Raw genomic sequence first — 26,831 nt, 5'->3', positions numbered from 1 at the left:
CAGCCTGGGCAGACACTTTCTCTCAAATATTTACGGCTTTGAAGTAGAGGTAGATTGGAAAAAAAATGTCAAAATGGTTTATCATCACAAACTCTTTCAGTAAAACAGAAATGTTAGATATCTCAATTCAACTGAAAGACAATTTCTTATGGATTTTATGACATCCATTGGTGGATTATTTCATATTTTTTACCCTATTTCAAAATATATAACAAGTAAAATGCTTATTCTTTATACTGGCATGCCCTTATAATGCTGTTGCTGAAATACTTCAATATTGTCTTGATTTTTACAATACTATGGGAAGCAACAGTTTAATACTGATGGGAAATATCTTATCAGAAGGTATAGACAAGATCAAATAAATATTCCATTTCCTAGTTAGAGAAGCTGTGCTTTCCCATATGTTTAAATTAGGCTGGAATTATTTTTCTGTGATATTAGAAACAACTATTCTGTTCTCACATAATGCTGATTTGTTAACAAGCAGAGAGGGAACTTTAAAGAAGAAAAGATTTTTAATATTTACCCTTAATTAGTAAAATATTTTAACTATTATTGCATGGGATGTTTTATTCAGGACACCATTATTGTGGACATGCCCTGAGGCTAGGTAGAATAATCCAAATATTTAAAAGTGTATTAATATAATTCTGAAATGAAATATCAGTATGTCTAAAATTGAAAGTGGTTTTGATTTCCATTTGAGAGGAAAATTTAGTATTTACTTTTATCCAAATTCATATGAAACAATATTCAGAAAGTTGACCTGTTCCACTGTGTAAAACATCAGCTTCAACCAACTTTTCCCCGAAGCCAGGAACATGAAGATAGTTTAAAGGAAGCAGGAGCCATCCTGCATTTGAACCTAGAGTTTTCTACTCTGTAAATACCACTTAGGTCTCTGTGGTCTGTGTCAAGTGTAACTTTGTGGGAGGCGCTGATGCCTTCAAGGTTCCCCTTTAGTGTGTCAGTCTTATATTATAAAGCAGATTGGTGGTGCATACTTGGTACAGAAATCCATGCATTTTAGCCGTGTTCTTCTCTGCCTTTCTAATATCAGGAACTTTGTGGAGCACTGTTCAATTACCAAAGCTGTCTGTAATGGTATATATAGTGCTTTTACATTAACCTTTAAAGCTCTGTTCTTGCACATACTTAAACATATAACTAAAGTGAATGTATATTTTCTCTTTTAGACAGACTTCCTAAATTCTCATTAAATTAACAGGGAACTTCAAAAAGTCTGGAAGTATTAAAAACTAATCCGCACAGAACATGCCTATGAAAATATATTACTGCATCTATATTTAAGAAATATAAATATGTGTAAGCATACGGGTTGATCAGCTTTACTGTGTCAGTAGCCCCTGAACTGGTGTGCATCTTTGAAATGCTCACCTGTAGCTAAGTTATTCCTGCCTGTTTTGAGTCGGAAAGAAATATCTAAACCAGGATTTTTTTTCTCCCAGAACCAATAGTTTCTTGCTGATGTGACTCTAAGGGTGACAATGCAAGTAAGAATTGTTTAAATAAAGCAGCATTTGTCCTGCAATAACGGGAGAACCTGAGGCCATACTCAATGTTTTTGATCTGAACTATGGGTACAGATAGTTCCTTGTCGAAGAAATGGAAGACACATTGTTGGTTAATATTCTTTAAATTATTATCTGGAGTGGATTTGATTTAATGCTTGCTTTAATGTCAGATGGGAGGAAGGTGGGAGATATAAGATATATTTCACTTCCAGCTGTGGATGCAGTACTGGTACCTTTTACAGCAAGCTTGTGCACATAGAGCCCCTCTTGATAGCTGTACATACTAGTTTTAAATATGATCTTCTCCCGCATCAGAAACAAGCTGCTTGCTCCAAAAAATGTGTGCATTATGCAAGCTACATGACTCCTCCCTAAATTCCTGCAGCATCAGCAGAGTCTGTGTGTTATCCTCTCAGTGTATTCCTGTGGCTATTGAGTAAAATTCGTTTTGACAGAGGAAAGTCGTGGCTAAACAGCTTAAGATGAGGGAACAGACCAATGAAACAGCAAAGGCTGTTTTGGGAGTAATCTTTGCTGAGTCTTGTTACTAAAATACATAAGCATCTTTATTTTTACTGTGAGTAAAGCAGTGTATCTTTAAGATACTTCCTGACTGTTAGACATGACTAATTAATACTAAAGTTTCTTTTTAGCTGTTTTGAATGAGTGGAAAGGCCAGTAAATGTTAAAGAAATGGGGTTCTCTTTATTGGCAGTCTGTGAGGTGATGCCCGTAGTTAAATTTGTCACTGATTACCGCAGCAGTTGTTTCCCCAGCTCAGGGTAGCAGAGTGAGTCCCCTTTGCAGGCATTCCTCTTCTAATTGGTCTCCTTACACTGTTTGTAAAATCTACATAGGCATATTCCTCAATGCTGAAGAAAATTCTGGATGTGAAACATTACCACAACTATTAAGAGAATGATATCAAAGAAAGAAAAAAAAAAGTCAAAGGGAATGTCGTTAGGAAGGAGGCAAGTGCTGGAAACAAGACAACAATTTTCAAATGTGAGGAAGGGGGGAGGAGGAACAGATGAAAAAGTGGATGCAGAAGCCAGGGAGCCTAAGTATAGCTATGATAAATCCTCTGAATTCCAAGTAATCGCTAGTGCTTCATTTTAGAAATTTGTCTGACATACAGATGAAAGCTCTGCAAAGATCTCTCTTCCTGTGAGCAACACTGAAGTGTGTCCACATGCTGCTGTGCCACGTATTGACATACTTCACATGACTCTGGCAGGGGTCATTGTGATGAAGGTGTGTGGCTGAGACGCTGATGGTGACCCAGACCATTTCATCTCTGTTTTACCATCACTGCTGATGATGCAGTTCTGTGCTCAGGAGGATGTTGAGCTTATCCCAGCTGCATAGTTTGCTTTTAGGGATAAAAATGACTACAAAACCATGTAAATGACTGAGCTGCATCCAGCAACTGGCTGACGCAGAGCAGTTGGGTAGTGTCATCATTGACATTAGAGCACTATTTTTATCTGTTAGGTGGTCATTTGTTGGAGCCTCTTCACCTTGATTTGGGTTGTGCTCCCATGGGGAATCCAGCGATGCGAGGATGTTATCTACCTGTCCGGAGCAGTTAATACCACGATGTATCAGAGATTTTAATGCCTTTTTTTCAGAAGCTTAAACTATTAATTTAACATCAAAGGCTGTATTAGTAATGAGAAGTGAAGACCAAGATAAATGCTTTTAACAGTGATGGCAGCTGATGTTCCTGTTTATTTAGTAATACCAAAAGCAAATCACCCAACAAATTGAAAGCTCTAATTATAAGATTTTATCAGAATAATGTGCCATTTATCAGAGTTCATACTGCCAATGGAAAGTGAATGGGTTTTTTTCTGATTTTCATAAGACTGAAAAATACAGGACACTAAGTGCTTCCATACTGCATTGCCATCTCTGGGTGCCTGATAAGCCTGAACCTTGCCAAGAGGCAGCTATTGCTCTGTAATCTGCAATTTCCTATTTCTGGTTAGTTATCTGATACGTGAGATATTTTTTTTAATCTTTCCAGAGTAGAATGAAAGCTTTTCATACTGGGTAGGTTTTGATAATTGTTTTTTAGGAGCTATAACTTTGTGCAAAACGTGTTAGCAAAAGGAATTTTGTCATTTCCCCCCCGCTTTGGGGAGGTGTTATTGTGTCCTACACAACAATCCTGTATTCTGGACACATATTCAAATAGACTCTGACATGGAAGTAAAAGCTTGAGCGGTGAATGATCTCCATCCGATTAAAAACCACAGTTCTTCCATAACCTTAGAAAAATTCTTTATTCTTTTCCTTACGTTCCCCATCTGTATAAGTGGAAGATATTTCCCTGCAGGCTAGTAGCATGAAACTTGATTCACCAAGTGAAAAGTGCTTTGTTTTTTCAAATGATCTCAAAATGAAAGTAGAAATTATTATGTCTATTTATTAAAATGTTTGCCTCCAGAATTTAAAGAATTATATCTTCTTATTGTTTGGCAGAACTGAACATGTCTGTTAAAATGCTAATTTGGCTCCAGCTAAATAAAATTCATCAATGGCATTTGTTATCTTATGTTCAGCTGATTGGCAGAGGCATCCCAGTAAAGCAGATATTACCATTCAGTCCTACTTTAGGAGAGTTTTCAGCATGACCTGAAGTCTTCAGCAAATCCTTTCATTTTCGTTTGGTCAGAGAGCTGGGCTGAAATGGCTTTACTGTGACACCTCATTTTAAATAGTAGAAATCTTCCAAAATAACTATTAGTACAGGAGCTGATGTCATTCCCTTTGAAGTCTATGAAAGTTCTGTTGTTGTTTTGATGACGCACGATCAGAACTTCCCATGTAAATTCTAATAGTGATGTCTGGTACTGTACAGTAGTGCTAACACTGCTTTCATCCTTATTTTTCTTAAAAATCAACTCTATTAATTTCTGTAAGACTTGTGTGTTATAATGTAGTCTATATTACACAGATGCTGCTATTTTTAGAGGGAACTTTTATCTTGCTGATTGGTTTTTTATATATGTGTATATATACACACACATATACTCTTTTTTGCAGGTATTATTGACAGCACACAGGTGGAACAGAGGCAGGTTGTAGCTGTGACTGGTGATGGAACCAACGATGGACCAGCACTTAAAAAAGCTGATGTTGGCTTTGCAATGGTATAATTTTGAGTATTTTTACTGATGTTTGTATCCTTATAAATTTCCTATAAGAGGCTTTTCATTCATTAAGTGTTGAGAAAGCTGCTTAGTTATTACTTTTCACTGATGCAATATATTGGAGGGAGCAAGTTGTGTTGCTTCAGAATACTTTAATTTGCTCTCTTAGATTCACTGATATTGCTTGTTTTGACAATTTTTCAGTATTTTGTCTAAGGTAATTATTAGCTATACGCAGAATCCTGTGTCAATACAGAAAAATGAATCCTGTGCTCTTCACAACAGTGGAGCACTATTTTGCTTTGGTACAATCCATCACTAATTGTAAAGATCTCTTCCCAATGTACTCTGACTCTGAAGACATTAACATACAGGACTATACGGAATTCTGATTTTTGTTAGCAATTCTGCTCATGTATATTAATAAAATATCTTCAGTGATTAAAAAAAAAAAACTCAGAAGATCACTAGTCATTACAGTGATAATTTAAAATACTCAATACCATAATCACATGAATTCCACTGCTCTCTCTCAATTCCCTTTTCTGTGTCCTTATTCACTTTCAAAAATAGGCCAAATCAGTTAACTTCCTAGCAAATAAAAAATGCGGAATATAGTCAGCAGTCATTGTTACTGTGCTGGGAAGTCTCTGTTTTAACTTTGACTATGAAGATTTATATTCTAACTGTCTCTGTACTTTCCAGTAGGTAATTTTATTCACCATTAATTTTTCCAGGGTATTGCTGGAACGGATGTTGCCAAGGAAGCCTCAGATATCATCCTAACAGACGACAATTTCAGCAGCATTGTGAAGGCCGTCATGTGGGGCCGCAATGTCTATGACAGCATCTCCAAGTTCCTGCAGTTCCAGCTCACTGTGAACATCGTGGCAGTGATTGTGGCTTTCACTGGAGCGTGCATCACCCAGGTAAGGGGAACTGCAGGGCCAAACCCTACCAAGCTACCTTTTCTTCTTAGTAGCAGTGGTTTCCATTTGATTCTTACTTTGTACAACAGAAAGTATGCTTTCTGAAATTCTTCTGAGCATCAAGAGTGTATTAAAGATCAAGCTTCTAAATGTTGAATAGCCGCTGACATAAGGAAGTCTACTAATCCATCTTCTTCTGGAAATAAACTGCTCTGAGGAGCTGCTTTATGCTGCCTCCATACAGCTCCCTGGTTTTGATTACCTGTTATTGGCATGACTGTGATGATAGGACAGAAATATCAGGGACTGGGAGAAGGACGAAGTTATGTGACTGTACCTTTTTTTGTCTCAGAATATTTCACTGTTAAATATGTTGTTTCTTGGTGGATCATGGAACGGGATTATTATATTCAAGAGACCAGTACTGACACACAGACATAATCCCAGCAGGGGAGCTTTTTGAATGATAAAATTATTTTGTTGCTTTTGGGCAATTCCTTTTAATTTCAGATGCAAGTGACAAACCAGTTATATGACACATACGGTTGGACTTGGATCTCTTTTTCTCCCTCTACATTAATCCCTCATTGCAATCTTGGCGTACTTGCAACAATGTCTAGGTCTTTTACAAAAATTGTATGTGAAAGCAAACCATTTTTTTTCTCTTCAAATTACTACTTTTTTATTAATAAAATGATTTTTTCTTTTCTCTAGAAAGAAAACAGGATGTATTTTGTGCAGTATGAGGTTTTTCTCCTTCATTAGAAAAATATGCAGTTTTTAGTGCTCTTCACTACCTAAAATAATGCATATTTGAGATGCTGCAGACAGGTGCTGTTACAAAATGCCTCCTTTGAGACACACTATGGGAAAGCTGATGCTTCCCTCTGTTGTGCATCACACAGACGCACATACCTGTTTCAGCAGGTAAACTTCACCTCATGCACACATGAGCAAAACAATGAATAAGTCATTAGCTGGGCTCCAGGGTAAACTTACATTGTAATCATGGAATTGATACTTGAAACCAGAAACCCAGGTACCTTTACAAAACCATGAGGTCAAACTTCTCCTGAGCCTTGACTGACATTTAGAGGCCTTTATTTTGCTGCCTGGGAGTCTGCAAGCTCCCGGCTCCTGTGTGCACCGTGCAACACCTGGGCAGGTACAACCATCAGCATCTGGCTCCTCTGGGCTGAGTGAGCACAAGTGTCGTGTTAGGGCTGAGATGCTCAGAGAAACCAGAACTGGCTGGTATTGAAATAAGCGGAAGTGATATTAAATGAAATAACTATTGCATTCCATACAAAGGAAGCACCGAAACCTCAATTCACTTGTTTTCGGAGAAGAAATTGCACGCTGCTATGTGCTAGATCTCTAGCACACTGCCCCAAGGTCTTGGTGATGCCTTGTTGTCACAATTGGGCCTGTGCTAAGGGACAAAATTATTGATGTTGAGGCAGAAGTTGGACAACTTTTCCTTTTCCCTTGGGAAATATTTCCAAGCATATCGAGAAAATGTTTAGCTGTAAAGTGATTGTTGCTGGTAACAGAAGGTTGTGAATAAGGATGAAAAGTCTGCAAGGTCAGTCTTCCTGGATTTTTATCAGTGGTACAAAACCATGTAGAAAAAAGTGCTAACACCAATGTGGTAAAAATACTATAACTGGAACTGAGACGAGTGGTCCCTTCTGAGACCCTGTTTAATAGACATCAAGGTGATTTTTTTTTTTTTGGTTAATGTTCAGTATTTTTTCAATTACTTCATGAAAACCTAAAGGGAAATATATTCTATTTGTTAACTATGGAATTTCTATTTTATTCTCAAAGAGGCTAAGCATCACTGAATCAGTGCAACCATATTCTCTCCTTCTAGTTCTGGAGCTTTCTTCATCGTTTGAATCATGGCACTGGCTTCTAGAAGGATTTGGATCAGGCCCAGTGCATTTATATTGCCCCAGTGGTCTGTAAGACCATCACTGAGCCTGTCAAGCCTGTCATCCCTGTTGATGGGTTTTAATATATACCTCCTGTATTTCTGTCCAAATATTGTCCTGTATTTGGCAGTAAAAATGTAAATCCAAAATAGAAGTCTGAAAGGAGCTGAAATTGAAATTGTGGCAAAAAGGCAGCAGTTCTTTCCGTTGTAGTTCTGTTTACACTCACCAGCCTGACTGCTGATCATCTCAAGTAGCTCTCAGTTCTGTCTCCATCAAGAAGCATCTTGCCTTACGAATGAGTGTTATTATGTTAGGCTTTGACTCAAGGACTCTAGCCAGTGAAAGGGCATTATGTTTGTTTGGCTCATAAGGTTTCCTAAAAATTACACTTGAGAACATACTGTACCCTCTGGTTGCTATCAAAATAGCTCTAGCACAAAACGCATAAATATACCAAAAAATCTTGCATAAACAGGGTAGGTGCACACACATAGATCGAAGTCTGCAAAATTGCATACAGGTCTTAAATATTTCAGTAAAAATAGTCATTTAAGTTCTTAACAAACAAATGAAGCTAAAATCTGTGGTTTCCAAAAGGCAACTCAGCTTTCTGTGACCTTCAAAATGATACAAAGAAGGTCCCCACTGGACTGAATTTTACTTTGCTTTTAGGTAGTCAGGTTGGCTTTCTTTGACACATAGGATATAAATTTAGTCCACAATTCATATTTAGGTACATTAATATTACAAAGGCTATCCTTTTGGTGGTATTTCATCAGCTCTAGAATGAGAAAAATTTGATGTATTCATACTTCTTAATGCCACCTATCAAAAAATCTGTTCTGTGGTTCAGAACCAGCACATTGGGATGCTTTGAGTCTGAAGCTTCTTTCATGCTTGCCTAGCCTCTTTGCTGTTACTAATGTTAGTGCTTAAAGGAAGTATGAAGATAATAAAATCTTTGTTTTGACTATTTTCTTTTAACACTTGGCTTGTGTTTTACAACAAAAGAGACTTAATTTTATTCAGCCTTGGTGCTGTGATAGCATCGGTGTACGTGTAAATATGTATATGTGGTCATACCTGCAGGACTCCTAGTGAAACCACAGCAACTCTGCATTAATGAAAGGATCCAACTGTGTCAGTGCTGTTACGAGTGAAACTAGACCTCCGAGGAGCACCCAGAGAATGCCTTGCCAAATAGGAGCTGATTTGTTAGAAGTGTCACGAGAGGCTTAAAAAAATGTTAGGTAGAACCTCTGACCATTAGTGGTTATTTTAATAATCTGCTGCTTTTTTTCTCCATTACATAAATAAAGTCAGCATCCTTGCCAATTCCACTGCAGGGACCTACTGTTTAGCTTAATTCTGTTAATTTTAAGCAAATATTACTTTGTTATTTATATACCCAGTGACTGATTCAGCAATATGCTCCTGTTAGAGAGAACATCTACCGTATCTACTGTTTCTATTTTGTCCTGGTTTGCTGTTTCAACAGATGTTCAACTACATGTACAAAGTGTACATGACCCTACGTGCTACTCCAATAAAGGAGTAGCAGTGGGCTACTAAAGAAGCTACTATGCAGACGAAACGGGACCAATGCAAATGCTCATTTGCTATTCTCTGTCACAGGTTCCAGCTCAGAGTCATATTAAAGTGACAGAAATAATTTTCTACATAGCAGAGGAATTACAAGCACAGTGCCACCGTTGGCAAGCTTAGCATGGCTGCTGCCAAAACTAAGCTACCCCTCACCGGGATCTAACTTATATTGGGCCTTGTTTTAGTTTAGACAAGCTCAGTGTATAAGCCAGGAATTCTGAGTTTTCAGCTAATAATGAATTTTTGTGTTGTGATTCTATAATAACATACAGTCCTCTGAGATATAGGTCATACAAAACCAAGCTTGAAGAAGTGTCTGATGAAAAGCAAAATGAGCATCACCCAATGTGTGGCTGCAGAGGTGCCACATACTTTTGTGCTCTGCGTGTCCCTAACGCCCACCACTGAGATCACAACTGCTCCTTCTGTTAGGCCCATGTCAGGGCATTTCTGTGGTGCAGTGCAGCTGAGCTGTATTAATTCACCTTATCTTTCAGTTAATCTAATTCATTTACCTCTTGCTTCCTTCTCTCGCTGTTGCCCTGTGCATGCTTTTAAAAGTATGGTTAAAAGGGGTTATCTTGACCAGTTTGCATATAATTGTCCTTTCTGTTTAGCAACCATTACCTCAGGTTAACCCAATGATTTATTTTTCCAGTGGCTTTATGAGATATAAACTCTTATATTCCAACTTCATTCTCTGAATAACATTTTGCAGAGCCCTTGATAGACTCAATGAGGGTTCTTCTTTGGAGCTTTGCATACAATTGTGACTTGTACTTCCAATAAGTCATTGCTCCACAGCTCTAATATCATATACAGTTCTATACATGCCTTACAAAGCCAGAAGGTTCATCCTGTTTTCTATCCCCAACATATATACACAGTACCAGGAAAATATTAAGTCATTATGCATGAAGCTGTTAAAAATAATCTGGTATGTACAAAATGAAGATTGTAAAATGCAGTTCAGTCAAATGTAAATGCTTTTTATTGGAACTGCAAAGCTGGCAGGTTTATCTTCATGCCAAATTTTGCCTGTGTCTCCAACTGTTGAGGCAATGGAGCTATTCAAAAAGGTTGCATTAAAGAAAAACAATGGCTGCGTTTTAACATTCAAATGATTATTCTTGTACTTGGAGAAAGACTTAATGTTTTAGCAGACATTAGGAACTGAAAACAGTGAGTCTATAGGACATTATCTTTGGAAAATTAAATGTTAATTAAAAAGCACTGTAGCAATGAACTACCGCATGAATCACTTATTGTTTTTACAGATGTTGTTCAAAAAATGAAGATGATCTACACTTAGATGTATAAGACAGTAATTTACGTGGTTGTAATGTTTTACTGTACTGCAGAACTGTATTTGGCAAATGTTAAAATAATAGCATTGGCAAATTTGAAAAAGCTATAATATAAAGTCAAAGTGTTTAGCTTTGTTTTGGGAAGGCTTAGAGGCATGGAAATAGAATTGAGGATGCCACTTCCATACAGTTAGTAGCCAGTGTGATCTAGCAGCGGGAGCGAGGGCTGACTTTTTTGCATTGATGTACATAAAGTTAACCTACCAGAAATGCTCATTTTTATGTACACATGTGTTCTGTGACAAGTGGGTGTAAAGAGGTAGGGGTGAAAATGACTTTTCATTCCCTTACATCTTGTCATTTAAATCAAAAGTAACAAGCTCTAAAATTTGTGAGGCTCTGCATGTCACAAAAGATTTGTAGTTTATTTCCAGCCTTTGGTGATTTGTACTTTTAAGTGCTTCCAAGATGAACTGTAACGTCACTTGATTTAAGGGACATTCTCCTTTTACCTCTAGGCCAATGCTAACCTATTCCAAGGTCAAGTGGAAAGGAATTTGACAAATAAGTGGTAATTTTGGGTGGTTTGCAGTTTGAACAGCTTTTATCCCCAAAGTTTTCAGAAAGTGAATTAAGAATTATTAGCTAGTCACTTAGTGGCTAAAATGCAGTGAAAAGAACATAGAATTTGCATCCCTCTTGCGTAAGTGAGTAAAATCTGTAATGGAAGATTAAGCTCCTTAGCTGATACGTATTTTCCTCAGTTTCCACCTACTAATCAGAAATCAGATAGAGTTGCAGTGGAAATTTCATTCCACTGCCTGCCCAGACTAATGTGTATTTAATGTTTTGGCTTCAGCTTAGAATGAGCTTTCACACTTGACTGAACAGCGTAGCACTGCCAATAATAGATAATTATTAGGGGCACCGTAGCCACCCAAGGTGATTGGCAGTGTGAAATGGTGAGAACATGTTGTTGCCAAAACTGATGACTGCCAATTACAGTTGTGTGATTTAGAGACTGAAATAATGTGACTTTTCGTTATGCTAGGAATATGTCAGGCTCTGATAGACACCTGAATATTTGACTCTTATTTATTAAGCTTAGCAGACAAATGCAGTTTTATTGACATAGAAGGCAAAGGAAATTCAGCTATTGTAACATCTCGAAGTAGAGAATTTTTCTCAAGAAAACTTATTAACTAGACAGGTAAAAATATGACACAGAAAATTCTTCAGTAGAAAACATGTTTTCCTTTTTCTCTATATACTGTGTCCAAGCCTAGAGTCTCTGAGCCCTAGCAACAAACTGCTTTTAGTGCAAGTACGCTCCTCATTTGAGCCATTAGTATTAACAAAAACAAAAAATGAGGTCTCAATTTGGAATGAGGTTAGTCCTGATTGCTTTCAGTTCTTTAGCCACCTCTAAAGCCAAAGACGTTTCCTGTTTCTGCAGCTGCATATCAAATAAGTGAGCTGAACTCTCCAGATAAGTCCAGTTAATGCAACCCATGATCAAGAGTTCAGGAATCTGTTAATGCCAATCTTCTTCCCTTCCCTGATGTAGCCAACCTGTAAGACTTAGAAATGGTAGACTGCTCTTCTCCATCCCTTTGAATAAGCAAAAAAATATATTTTTTTACAAACAAATAAAATATATCATTTTCTTTTTGTAAATATAGGAGTGCTAAAATATATTTTCAAAAGGAAATAATATTTTATCTCAAAGGAGAGCTGGAATATAAACCAGATCTACAAGAGACCAAACCACTTAGCCTTATTTTCCATATGTCTCTGGGATACCAAATGGATATTGTCCCTCATTATTTGATAATATTTCATTTAAAATGAACATTTAACCATTTGAAGAAAAGAGCAGAGTTCATAAGGTGTTCTTATTGGCTTTGATTTGGCTTGTATGCTGTTCCATACATTGCTTTGCTTTGCTACTGCAGCACTATGGAATGTAATGCACAAAGAGAGTGCTCTGATCTTCCAGCTTTCACACTGCAGATCAACTCCCTTCACTAGAAAATTTGTCACACTGATACCTTATTACTTTTGAGATTCTGTTTTCCTAATAAAACCCATCTATTTGAAACATTTGAAGCAGACCTTACTAAAGCTGCAGGTTTGTATTCAGTCTAAAGGCATAAGGAGGTCATTAGATATAGAAAAATAACCTACTTCATTTTTCCCAATACGGCTTCTTGAAGCAATTGCATATTTCTGCCATTACAGCTGCCCCAGTGTGTTACAAATCAAAATGTTATAATCATCATCTGAAATTCTCCTGAGATCTGTGTTGGTTTGCTTTATTTATTTATTTTTTGGGGTTTTTTTTACATCTTGCTCTTCAGTCCTCTGTAAATGACCATAGACTCTTTGTTGACTTAAGTGAGGAAAGAGCTCCTTCTAGCGGTTGGCGATCTGCTTCAGAAAACAAAGACTTCATCCTGACAAGCAGTAATGTGTTGGGGTTTTGATTGTTTGTTTTTCTTTCCACTTCTGTACTTACAAATATGCTATCCTGTTACCCAGTAAAACAATAAAGATTTACGTACATTTGCATATTTGATATAGTTTAATGAGTTTCAGACTATTTTAAAAATTCAAATATCAGCCTTTTCATCACTTCTCTTTTTAAAATATATTATTTAAGTAAAATGTATTAAGTTGTATTAGTAATTGTTTTATAAATTTTAATGACTTCAAGCTGTTTCTGAAAAAAACACAGATAGGTAGGTTATAGTAAAAGGAAACATTACTTTTTAAATTGTTTTAGTGTAATTTTTCTTCCATGAAAGAAACTCCCACTTGTATTATCTAGTTACCTACAGTCAGCTGAAAATTTAAGCAAGATGCATGAAGTAACAGAGTATTGTAAAATGTGTTATCAATTGTTAATGTTATGCTTTAGAAGAACTGTGTGATTGTAAATATTCCTGATTTACATGACTGGAGAGAAATCATTTCTCTTTGCTCAGATCACTGAGCGTCCTGCATAAGAAATCTAAGAAAGGTCAGAGCAAAGGAACAAGTATTTCCCTGTCCCATCTTCAGCCGTGCCTGCAGTCACACCAGAAGAGGTGAAATCACAGTAAATGACCTGACAACAATTCTTTTTCTAGGAAAAATGTAACTTTCTAATTTGTCTCCACAGGACTCTCCTCTAAAAGCTGTACAGATGTTGTGGGTCAATCTCATTATGGACACCTTTGCCTCACTTGCTTTGGCCACCGAACCTCCAACAGAGGCTTTATTGCTAAGAAAGCCATACGGCAGGAACAAACCTCTTATATCCCGTACCATGATGAAGAACATTCTGGGCCATGCTGTTTATCAGCTTACTCTCATATTTACACTTCTTTTTGTCGGTAAGAAAGTTTGTTAGGCTTGTTGCTTCATTTAGAAGCATCTAGGTCTTGTAGCCTGAGGTCAAAATGCTTTAAATGTAACCATGCACATATGTTAAGTCTGTTACAGTTAAACAGCTAGCAGGACCGAGCTGTTTAATGGGATGGGAAACAGGACAGATGTAATAGAGCGATTTAGTCACTGTCTTGTGTTGTTGACATTGGGAAGGGCCTCAGTGAGATGGGGTTTTTTTTGCCTCCTAACAAAATCACAGAGTGGTTGGGGTTGGAAGGGACCTCTGGAGATCATCTAGTCCAAGCCACCTGCTAAAGCAGGGTCACCAGAGCAGATCACACAGCAATGCATCCAGGAAGGTTTTGAATGTCTCCAGAGAAGGAGACTCTACCACCTCTCTGGGCAGCCTGGGCCAGGCTCTGGCACCCTCATGTTCAGATGGAACCTCCTGTGCTTCATTCTGTGCCTGTTTACCACCATCCTGTTGTTGGGCACCACTAAAAAGAGTCTGGTCCATCCTCTTGACACCTAGCAGGTGCAGCAGGTCCACCCCTCACCTGTCCTGGTGCCTGGGGTTGTTCCTCCCTAGGTGCAGGACCCTGCACTTGCCCTTGCTGACATCCATTTTTCTCTGTCCAGTCCTCCCAGCCTGCCCAGGTCTCACTGGATGGCAGCACAACCTTCTGGTGTGTCAGCCCTTCCTCTCAGTTTGGTGTCGTCAGCAAACTCGCTGAGGGTGCACTCAGTCTCTGCAGCCAGGTCATTAAAATGTAGGTTTGGGCTTTGGCTAAAGTTTCTGTTAAAACGCAGCATAGAAGATTATGTTTTTATTGGAGCATCTAGCCTGGTTCTTCTATACTAATATACATTTTGAGACTTGCCATCTTTAGTAGGCATGTAACAACAAATAATATTTTTTTTAAATTCACTAAAAAAAAAAAAATAAAAATCAAGATCCATTTTACCAATATCTGGAGAAGCTTTAATCGGGAGCAAAATGTTTGCCACAGTCAAGAAATAATGCAGATCTTAAGTAGTATAGATAAGCAAGTAATCAATATTAAGTGATACAGAGAACACTCTGTTTTGACATTTAATATCTAGAATGGATATTAAAAGGGAAAAAAGAATCTGATTTATGAGATTACTGGACTCTTCTTCAGGCTTGCTAGTAATGGATGCTTTTTATAGTTGTACTTTGGAGAGGGGAGGGAAGGAGGAGGAATGTTTCTTGCTGCAAGGAACAGTGGGGGGCTAATAATAGATTCTGTTGCTCTACAATAAGAACTGAACTTGCTCAAAGGACTGTTAATTTTATCAATTGGCTATTGTGCTCTTGTCACTGTGTCATCACTGCTAAATTACATGTGTTGTCTTGCAGATATTTTTTTCTTTGTATACAGACTTTCATACAAGCTGCAAATGTAAATTTATGATTCTTAGGAGCTTTTTGAGCCCCATTGTTACCGTCTTGCTCCACATCACCAGCAACTGGCAGCTTATTTAGAATGCTCTAAGGAGGTGATGGTCTGTTTACAGTGGAGCTATTTAAACCAAAATAATCATCAGGTTTTGAAGAGAGATAGGCTGTAACCTTTTAAGGATTACAGTGTATTTTGAGAATGTCTAGCAAGTCTAAGGAAATTACAATTTCAGATTCTCTAAAATAGGTGTATAAGACCTTGGTAATCCATGTGCTGTGAATCTTGGAATGAGAATGTCTGTGAACTTTATGGGGAGTTTTAATGGCATTTTGATGAGGTTTATGCTTTAAAATACTATATACTGAGCCACAATGAAAAGAAAATCAGGCTTTCTCACTCTGTTCTAATTACTTCTGGGTATTTCTGGAAAACTCATGTATACTTTGAAGGATGTAGCCCAAGCAGTTTTCTGACAAGCCTAGGAAATCCAGTCTTTTCCTTTCTAAACTCCACAAGACTCAGCTTTGCAGTGAGATGATGTTCTAAACTCAGTGTTCTGATAAGCAAATTCCAAATTAATGAGAATGATTTATATTTTTATCAATACTTCAATTTTTTTTGTACTGGGTTTCTGTAGAGACTACTACATCAAGTTTTTCTATCTTCTATAATGTGGCAATAAAAACATTGTGTTCGAATATACAGTAATGCCTTTAAGACATCAGGCACATCACAAATCCAGAAGCCACTGTCTAGTTCTGTCATACTGTGATATACAAAAAATCTTAGCCTCAGCAACTAGGCATAATAAACTTTAAATTGTTCTACTATACTATAATGCCTTTTGGAACATGTTTGGAAATAAAAACTAGTTATGGGTTTAACCAGTGCCAGTTCACAACAGCAGCATGTTCTGCTTTGGCAATTAAGTGATGCAATACAATAATAGAGCCTTAAGCGCAGGTACTCTCCCCGAGGAAAGTATTCTTCATATATTTGTGTTTGTGTGTGTAGTGAATGAAAGCAAATAGATGCAATGTGTGTATATGTGTGTGTGTATCTGTAAAAGACAAAGTGGTGATATCGGTTTGCTGTCATTAATTTTTTCATTTATTGTTTTTATGCAATAAGGGGAATATTTTCCAGTACTTAAGTTATCTCTCTGGAGATGTATAATCTACTTAATCTCTGCTGTCTCCTAGTCTACATTTTGTTGCCTCATATTGTGTTACTGATATATTTGTGATACTGTATTATACTTTCTGTCAAAAGACTATAAGCCAAATTCTTCCTTTGGAAACATGCTCATTATTCCCAGTGACTTGAACATGAACTGCTCAAATATCCCAAGGCAAAAAAGTGCTCACTGTTAACTTAGCTGATGAAATAATGACCTCAGGAGAAAACCTGAGGAAACTCTTCTTCTTTCTTTGGAAATTCTGAATATAATGATAGTGGAAGAGCAGAAAAATGTTCAAGCTTCAATTTGTTTTTATTAACAAATATATTAACACTGGTTATGAAAATGAGTAGTGTTGTGATAATCTTCTTTAGTTTTATTTCATTCATGATTTGCACTTCATGTGAATGCCTCACCCTTACTTTAGGACAATGCCTCTTCCAATAACTGCATGTTATTTGTAAACTTTGCATATAGGAAAGTGGATGAGGAATTGGCCATGAGCCGCCCATGTGCGCTTGCAGCCCAGAAGGCCAGCTGTATCCTGGACTGCATCCCAGCCCCGTGAGCAGCAGCAGCAGGAGGGAGGTGACCCTGTCCCTCTGCTCCACACTGTGAGACCCCCCCTGCAGTGCTGGTCCAGCTGTGGGTCCTCAGCACAGGACACACATGCACCTGCCGGAGAGGGGCCAGAGGAGCCACAGAAATGATCCGAGGCTGGAACAGCTCTGCTGGGAGGACAGGCTGAGAGAGCTGAGGTGTTCAGCTGGAGAAGAGAAGCTCCAGGGAGACCTTATTGCAGCCCAATATAAGGCCTTATAAGACAGAGAGAGACTTTTACCAAGGCCTGAAGTGACAGGACAAGGGGCAGTGGTTCTAAACTCAAAGAGGATAGGTTTGCTTGGACATAAGGAAGAAATATTTTTACAATGAGAGCAGTGAGACATAGGAACAGGTTGCCCAGAAAAACTGTGATGCTCCATCATTGGAAGTGCTCAGGGTCATGTTGGATGCAACATGATCTAGTGCAAGATGTCCTAGCCCCAGCAGGGGAATTGGACTAGATGATCTTTAAAGGTCCCTTCCAACCCAAGCTATTCTATGATTCTATAAGAACAGAGGTCCCTCAGGTGCAGGGATCTTTTCAGGACGTATGGGTTTATCGTGCTTTTTTCCATTGGTCAGATCTAAAAGTGATAGTCAAATTATCAAAATAAAGAACAATGCCTGACGGTATGCTTTCAAAGCATACAAGCGGAATGATCCACACCAAATCTATTTAAAACCAGGAATGTCTATTTTTTTTCATTAATATCCTTGGCTGCTTGTCAACGAGTTATGCTGTACTGGATTAGCAAACGGGTAAAAACTGCTGAAGAGTGATTGCTTCTAATTATTGTAGAAAATCTCAAATGTACTGTCAATGGTCTCAAGTGCTTAGTACATCAGAAATAATTGACTTGTTACAATAATTGCTATTTTGTTAGAGGAAATGTCCTACTGAAAACTATTTGCGTAGATATACCGAGTTATTAGATAAAAGTCATCATTTAAGAAGCATCTTTCTCAGAAAGTTTAGATGCCTTTTGCTCACTGGCGTTGTAAGTTCTGCCTGTATTATACTAAGTGCAGCAAGAAAGGTGGCAAAGTAGAGCACAGGAGGCAACTAGCTAAAGCAAAAAAAAGGAAATATAAATGTAAGTTTTATTAATTTATTCTAGTGGAAACTTTTATTTTTGTCTTACATCTAGGTGAGAAAATGTTTAAGATTGACAGTGGGAGGAATGCACCACTTCACTCTCCTCCTTCAGAGCATTACACCATTATCTTCAACACCTTTGTCATGATGCAGCTTTTCAATGAAATCAATGCACGGAAAATCCACGGCGAAAGAAATGTCTTTGATGGCATCTTCAGAAATCCTATTTTTTGCACTATTGTTCTGGGTACATTTGCTATTCAGGTAATGATTTGGGCAAGAACTAGTAACTATTCCTTCAGAAATTTACCTTAAGGTGTGGTGGTGGTGTTGTTTGGGGTTTTTTTGTGTTGATTACCCTGCTGTATGGTGTGTGAGTTTCCCACCATCTTTCTCCAACAGGTCTAGTTTTTGGTATACTATCAGTCTACCTGTGATAACATGTCTGTAAGTTTACAATAAATTGTTAATTAGAGTGAAAAATCTCTCATGTAATGGACATTTCAAAATAAACTACATCAGGGTCAACTTCTCCCCAGCTGAGACACTCAGAAGCTGGGGGAATGCATGGGGGACAGTCTTGGTTTCTTTCTGTCTGGGCATTCACATATGACTGTTGTTAGATATGAGGCTAACGAAGCCTTAGTCTGAACTCATGTGGCTTTTTCTGACCCTTAATTCAGGCTGCGCACATTTGCATGGTTTGATTTTTAGTGACTGAGATTCTGCAGCTTTTGCTGGATGGGTTCCAAAAATGTACGTCTGGTAGCTTGACTTGGTGCCACCCGAGAGCGTCAAATGACGTATTTGAAATATAAGATGGTATTTTGGGTGCCCTTTAGATTCAGACCACTAAAGAATAGATTGTTAATAATATGTTTGATGATTCTACTGGCAAAATATGTTGGAATCAAACCAGCAGAGATGTAATATGTAGAAAGACAAAAATAAAAATCTCAAGTAAAATATGACTGAAAGTTATTGGGTTGTGGGTTTTTTTGGTGGGGTTTGGTTTTTTTACGGGGGAGTATTTTGCTTTGTGGGTTTTTTTCCCAGAAAATGTTTACCCTCTTTCTTTTCTGCTTTTCTTTGCAGATAGTAATTGTCCAGTTTGGAGGAAAACCATTTAGCTGTTCTCCCCTGCAGCTTGACCAGTGGATGTGGTGTGTATTTATTGGATTAGGAGAACTTGTATGGGGTCAGGTAAGCATTCAGGAATATGCAGCTTTCTTTCAGTTTTATAAACCAAACCCAGATCTGATATTGTTCATAATCCTACTCTACTCATTTCCTTGATCTCTCACTATGTCATATTTAGCATACATTGAAATACAAGGTGCTCTCTAACTACTTCAAGAATAGGTATAGTAGTAAGGGTCATTTATCCCACAGTTCCTTTTGATTTTTGTTTTTCTTTCCCTAAGCAGGGCATGCTGTCACCAAGGGCATCTTCAGTTAGGCTTTTCTTGAAAGACATTTGATTCATAACGTAGTTCTCTAGTCACAAAATAGTATAGTAAGGGCAAATGCACTGTAACCTTCCCTGCAACAGAGCACCCAATGTAGCATGTGTGTCTTCAGCCATGGCAGATTTTCCAAGTGAAAAGAAGTTCCAGTTCTGTGTCGACTCATTCTCTTGTGGAAACTGCTGTTCTGTCAATCCATGGTAGCCCTGTTACTGGCACAGGACTAAGTCCAGTGCATTTAATACACATCCTCCATCCACCTACTTGTGTGTGCGAAGGATGGACGAGGGGATGAAAGAAAAAGGAGGGTTTTTTCCTATAATATTTGCAGAAAGGTGCAGCTTAATTCACATGTATTTTAAAATTCTGCTACAACCTGTGTCATCATTAGCTCATATAAAATTATATATGGATATAAAACCAAGTGTTGATGAGATAATTAATTAAATTATGTGATTATCTGTAAGTTATGTGAGTATCTGTCTGGAAGTATTAATACAGATACAATCAGTATTGTTAAAATACTACATTATTATTTTATGTACAAACACATATTGCAAAGTTAATAATGTTAATTTCTTCACCTTTGAATGCATTATTAATGTATTGAAGTTGATGCCACCGGACACAGATATAAAGATACATATAGATCAACTAGTTTGCCACTGTGAAGAAATGGGCAACAAATTGCCAACTGCATTGAATACTGAAATGGTTCTGATGGAATTGTAATTAATAGATGCTAGCTTTCAAAACTGATTATTTGTTCTCTTACGGAAAAAGTAACTTTTTGGACAGTTTGGCTTCAGATTTTTTTTAAGAAATAAGCTCAGAGTCATGACAACTTTTAATGCATGTGTTGCTGAAAACCACCACTGTTAGATTGTTTTACTGTACGTAGTACCTGAAGATGGGATTTGATCTATAACCTTGCAGGAGGAAGACTGAAAATCAGTTTGATAATTTTTGGAAAGAAAAGGGCTGTTTTCAACTGATTGGAAAATACCAACTTCAGGAGGGGGGAAGAAAAGCAGGGAAAGGGAGAAAACCCCAGCTATTTTATTAGACTGGTCAGCTGGGAAGAATTTCCCACAGCCTTTGATCAATGTATTATTACATAACCATTGAAAACTAAGAAAAATATCGGCATCTGTTTTCAATGTAGAGATGGGCATAGTTGCCCAAGCCTTATTGTGAGAGTCTAGCCATTAGAATTAGAATTATTGATCACCTTATGACACTGCAGTAATTTTCCTGAGAACAACAGTTCCTCAATCTACACGCAATCTGTTGAGTCTGCTGTTACCTGAACTGGGCAGATCCCTGCAGGTAGGGAGAACAAATGAATAAAGAAAAAGACAGGTAAACACTCTAAGAAAATAATCAGAGCAGAATCTACCAGCCTGGCTGACAGGTGTTGTGAAGGAGAGGTATGTTATATTGCACAGAATCACTACCAAATAGAGCTGTTTCTGTGTGTACTGTCTCGCAAGTACTCACCACCATCATTTTCATCAGATACTAAAAAGTTTCAAGTAGCTTCTTTCTGTAGAATACTGGCATTAGAGTGTTTTGAAAGTTGGCAAGCTCGAGGAGTTTCAGTAAGTATTTAAATAATTAGCACTTACCTTTTTTTTCCTCCTGTTCTGTCTTTGCTCGTGTCACACCAATTCATTCATTTTCAAAGTTTGCATCTTGTTTTTCAAACTCAACACATTTTAAAAAGGTTCTGTCATAGCGAACAAACTTGTTTTTTGACATTTTTTTATCTGTCTTTAAAAATGGTATAATAGAAGTGAAGTTACGGATGATGAAGCTCAAGGAGACACCCAGCAAAATCAATACTTTATCTTCATCCTCTTTTCATGTGTCTTCACTATATGAAATCCAGTTTTCCAAAACTGTAAGATACATTCTTACCAACTTTCCTGCAACTGTCTGATTCTGTCTCCACCTTTCACACATCTGGGTTTCAGAGGTGATTGTTCAATGCTGAAACAAAGACCAAAAAGAATATTGAGCATTTTTTGCTAGATGGGTCTAATAGTTAACTTTATAAGAGATTCCTTTTTTTTTCTAAGCATTCAACGTGTTCCAGATATCATCTTGTTTAAATAGCCATCTGCTCGTATTTTTACTCAAGCTGACAAAAGAAATCAGAACAAAGAGAAAATGACTGCCCAAGAGGGTAACACTGAAATGTATTTAAAATAATTGTGTTAGCACATTTTCTAACTACAGTATTTGCAAATTTTTAAGATTATTAACTATCTCCTGTATTAATTACTATCAAGGACCACTTTGGTGGACAAACAGAATAAGAAGAGAGGCTGAGTTAATCAGAATTTATTAGTAATAAGGACATGGAGTACGAGGTAGCCCTGTAAGACGTCCAACAGGGAGACAGTCAAAAGTGTTTCGAGAAAAGCGTTTCGACTTGCTGAACCAAAGGGGAGCTGAGTGCATGAACCAAGGTAGTGGGAGATTTGTAAGCATGAGATGCAATTTCCAGCTCACATTAACATTATATTAGTTTGTTAGCAGTCATTAGAAATAATCAAACTCTAATTGCAGAAGTATCAATCTTGCTAAGTTTTCTTTAAGTAATTACATTCAAATACTTACATCTTCTTTCAGTTTTCTGAGAAAGGACAACATTTTTCCCAGCCTTAAACTTGCTCCATGGCTGGGTATTGCCAATGTGGTTTAACGATGCAAGTCATTCTAACTGTTTACACAGTAAACTAAGCATTTTTGGACTAAAATGGAGTTTTGTAAGTGTAAAGTACTATTATAAATATGCTTATCTTAGCTTTCCTGGAAGATTATAGATCATGTTATAATATCCACGTTCTTTTGTAATTAGGTCATTGCAACCATCCCAACAAGTAGGCTAAAGTTTTTAAAGGAGGCAGGGAGGCTCACGGAGAAGGAGGAGGTCCCTGAAGAAGAACTCAATGAAGATGTCGAAGAAATTGATCACGCAGAGAGAGAACTTAGACGCGGACAAATTCTCTGGTTCAGAGGGCTCAACAGAATCCAAACCCAGGTATGCAAAAAGTAAATGCCCACACGGTCTAGAAAAAAAATGCTTCATCTTTGATCAAGGCAATATAATGTTTTAAGGAAAGCCACAGAGAGTTTGTGTGTGTCAACAGTGGTATTTGCTAATTACTTTTCTGGTTTCAAAGGAGGAACACATGAAAAAATAGGTAAACTGAACAAAGGGGTGTGTGTGTGTACAGCAGGAGGGATAAAGTGAAAGATTATCAAATGATAATATGCAAAAATAGAAATAGTTTTTTGAGACTGCTGTGAATGGACATTCTTTTTCTACCCCAGTGATGACAGCTCCTAAAATAGTGCTACTTGAAAAATGCTGTGATAATGGGTAGCAAAATGTTTTGAAGGCTTTCTAAAGCATACTGGTTTCCTTTGTCAAAATATATTGTTGCTACCACTTCTGCAATAACAGAATAATTTAAATTGGTGAGTCTAAAGTATAATTTGATTTAAAAAAAAATCTGTTCTGGCACTACCATATATCTATCATGATTAAAAGGAATTTACTTTTTTTCCTATTAGGTAATGAAAAACATGGTTCTGGATTTATTCTTAGTAGTAAGGGCCTAAGCAACCATTAAATATTGAAATGTATGTGTTGGCTACTGTGGGTGATTTCTTAGAATGATCTATCTTTTTATTAAGAATGTGCTCATGGCATTTTTAAATATACTAAATATGTACCCTGAATCATGGTGCTAAATATAGTCCAGGTTAGGATATCTAGAATAATTTGTCCTGTAGTGCTAAAATCCATATTTGAACTATTTTGCCTTTTTCATTGCAGTGAAGTAGCACGTTTCATAGCATTCTAGTGCTCTCTTGCAGAAGAGAGCAGCTCTGAAAGACAGATATGTATCCACCATATCTGATCTGAAAGTTGTACATGATGCTTACAATAAAAAGAGGTGATAATTAAGAAAAATATTGAATTCTTTAAAGAATTAAATTTCTACATCAGAAGAAAGATGCACTTTCTCCCTTTTCCCATCTACAAATTTATACTTTTTTTGTTTTGGAGAAAGAGATGCAGCCAGGTGTGTTAGAAAATACTTGGGGAAAGCAGTAAACTGAAAGTAGGACAGTTAGGTCTCTTCAGTGCATCTGCAGAGAAAAGAAAGAGGGTGGAAACTGCTAGGAGAGAGATTAAGAGTTTGGGTAGATTCCCAGGGTTTTGTGATAAGTAATTAAATACGGATCTTCAGCTTTGGGTTGTGTGTTTTGACTCTGAGTCAGGAGCACTCATCATTAGAGAAAATTCACATTGTCACAATATAGAGGTGACAAACAGGTGCCCAGGTAGTGGTGATCTTTATGAGAAGATGACCTCTAAACTGTGCGTTCTTTTCTTCCTGATGGCTATAGGAGGAGTGTTGTCTGTTGGCATTTCTGTCAGGATGTCTTTCTGGTTGTGGTGAGTGTAAACAACTACAAGCACAAAAAGTAAATTACATCCTTTCAGTTCTTTTTCTAGCCTGAGAGGTAGATTTTAGTTCTTCTGCATATCTTTGTCCACTTAATTCACAGATAAATTATTATTCTTTTATACTATTTAAAACCAAATGAACATTAATTATATTTCTTTGCTAACATCCATCTTCTTAGTTTTCTTCCTGCTCTTAGTTGTAGAAATACCTTCAGTAGGATGTATTGTTTCTCTTCTGCCAAGCGGCCTCTGTGATTTTTTTTTTGTTCTCATTTTGTTTATTCAGTGACTTTGATTTTTACATCCATTTCACATCTGTGGAATGATAATGAAAAAAGGAAATGGGCCCAAAGATTCTAAATAGTTTCAAGGTGTCCACTGGAGGGTGGTGAACTTATCTGCAGGTCAAACTAGATCCACTGTTGGACGGATCTGGAGTTGAGCGCATTTTGATGCGCTTTGTTTTGTGGCCCATCCAAATGAATTCATACACTTGTACTGCGTTTCTCAGGAAGCCAGCTAAAGAAGAGTTGGTGGAAGAAGACGAGGATGTGTGTAGCATCCTTGGGGAGCTGGAGGATTTGCAGGAATCCTCTGCTGGCTAATGCACTTCTGGAGATGCGGAAGAAGAAGGTAGAGCATCCCCTCACTTTATATATGTATCAGAGGATGACAGTAAGATTAGGAATAAACTCTAGACTCATGACTAGATTGATCATTCAAATCCTAACAAGACCAGTTTCCCCCATCGTACACTTGTGCTGTATAGTAGATTATTTTTGCTTATTTTCTACTCAGTCTTGGCGAGAGAGCCAGAGCACTCAACAAAGGCCTTCACTCCCAAAAGTTATAAGGAATCTACGATAGTTTCTTTTTTTTTAATTTCAGATAACTGACAGATCTCCCTTGAAAGTTCCAATAAAAACTCATCCAAACTGACAAAAACTTTGGAGTAATAAAGACACTTTTTTCTTTTTTGCACGCTCTTTCAAAGCAGAGGGTTCAAACGTAGACACCAGAGAACAGATCTCTATTGTTGATTCTTCATACTGAAATGTCAGATATATTTCTGCGAAGACATGCATTAATTTACTTTACAGAAAAGTGTTTGAAAAATGCATATAACCAAGTTAAAGAGACTGGCTATCTACTGATTTTCTTTTTTGTCTGCCTTTGTTCATTTACATATTTCGTTGTCTTATACTATCAGGCTTCTGCAGACGGGTGCATGTTGTTCTCCTCCTCTGAATGGCAGAGTTTCCTTTCTGGATACCTCTCTCAGAAGGCCACTGACATACGAAGTTTCACAAATGACTCATCCTAGTTGTGCAGGTTTCAGAAAGACATAAAGGCAGTCTCAAACTGCAGCAAAACCAGGACTTTGCAGCCTCAGCTAGTTTTCAGCAATTTTTTCCAAGCCTTTGTTGCGTTTCTCACAAATTCTTCATTCTGAAGGAAGAGACAGGACTGATCCTACCATCTTGGCAGATCTAATACCCTTTGGAAAGTTCACCAAATTCACCTTCAGACAAAACTGGGTAATCTGAGTAACAACCGAAAATCACGACATCTTTTAAAATGGTATACCGGAAAGTTTCTATAGTCAGCGTACATTTCAATATGGAAAAATTAGGAGATCTGAAAACTTTTCAAGCTACGTGTCAGATTTTTACACCACCACGCCTGATTTTTCCCTCCTTTGCTTTGCTCACTGTGTAATTCACTTTGCTTTATCTGCTTAAGGTAGGAAATAACTGTCTAGAAATGTTTTGAGAATAAAGGCAAAAACTGAAAAATATACAGGGGCCATGTTAACTGCTACTGAAAAAAGATTATTCCTCTTTAGATACTGCACTGTATTTTCTTTCCCTTCCTTTCTGCATTAAAACTTTTCTCTTCAATGCAGACAAACCCTATAGCAATGAAAGTCATTCCTCCTGGCAAGTGATTTTTAGATAAGTAGTTACCACTTCATTTTATGGCTTCCCATATAGCTTTTAATATAGGAAACACTGCAGTAGCTCCATGGAAGTGGAATGGAAACTGGTTAATTTCATGCAGAAAAGTTATTAAACAAACAACAAAAAAATCCTGGTTGGAGATAGGTGAATGAGACCTGAAAGTCTGTTCTGTGCTATACATCAGAAAAATGTTTGTTCTGCCAGGACTATTCTGCTAGTATATGATCCTTTTTTTTTTTTTAACTGCTAATCACTGATACCTTTGTTACCTATGCATACCTCAAAAATTCAGCGTATAGAACGTATAGAAAAATGAGAGAAACGTGAAATAATCCAGCTTCAAAAATAAGCTTCAAATGTAGGGCAGGTTTTGTTTCTCTCTACCTGAAGGCCTATAATCAAAACATGATTGCATCCTAGATTTTGTTGGAACTCTTTCAGACTTTTCATGGTGTATGATTTACCATTTATTTTCTCCATTTTAGAGGTTTGAATTGTTCTAAATAAATCCATTCTTTTGTAATTAAATAACGAAATCCTTATTTAAAATGTATTTATTTATTTCTATGAACTCTTTATTATCTTGTGGGTTCTTCTTCCTTGGCTTCAGGCAGAACACAGCCCTGTATGTTCCGCTGCTAATTCTGAAAAGATTGTCATCCTCCTCTTACAAATTGTATCCATGAAGATCTGTAGTTACTTTCTTTGGGAGAAAAGTAAATTTCATACCTGTAATTCTTGTACTGTGGAGAAGCCATTAAAT

The 26,831-nt window shown here is 37.3% G+C and overlaps 1 protein-coding gene across 27 annotated transcripts in view; it reads left to right on the top strand.

The window, feature by feature from the left end:
• Positions 1 to 26,831, top strand: part of ATP2B2 (ATPase plasma membrane Ca2+ transporting 2) — a 388,530-nt gene that overhangs the window by 345,832 nt on the left and 15,867 nt on the right. For all 27 annotated transcript variants that reach the window (XM_065074475.1, XM_065074474.1, XM_065074486.1 and 24 more), the window contains 6 exons: positions 4,590 to 4,696; positions 5,434 to 5,625; positions 13,641 to 13,854; positions 18,205 to 18,416; positions 19,248 to 19,355; positions 22,485 to 22,667. In XM_065074475.1, the coding sequence (XP_064930547.1) occupies positions 4,590 to 4,696; positions 5,434 to 5,625; positions 13,641 to 13,854; positions 18,205 to 18,416; positions 19,248 to 19,355; positions 22,485 to 22,667 (1,016 nt within the window). The remainder of the gene's footprint in view (positions 1 to 4,589; positions 4,697 to 5,433; positions 5,626 to 13,640; positions 13,855 to 18,204; positions 18,417 to 19,247; positions 19,356 to 22,484; positions 22,668 to 26,831) is intronic.

The sequence above is a fragment of the Columba livia genome, chromosome 10 (genome assembly GCF_036013475.1).
Source record: "Columba livia isolate bColLiv1 breed racing homer chromosome 10, bColLiv1.pat.W.v2, whole genome shotgun sequence".
Lineage (NCBI taxonomy): Eukaryota > Metazoa > Chordata > Aves > Columbiformes > Columbidae > Columba > Columba livia.
Note: the sequence above shows the minus strand (reverse complement) of the source record. Positions and strands in the feature narration are given on the sequence as shown.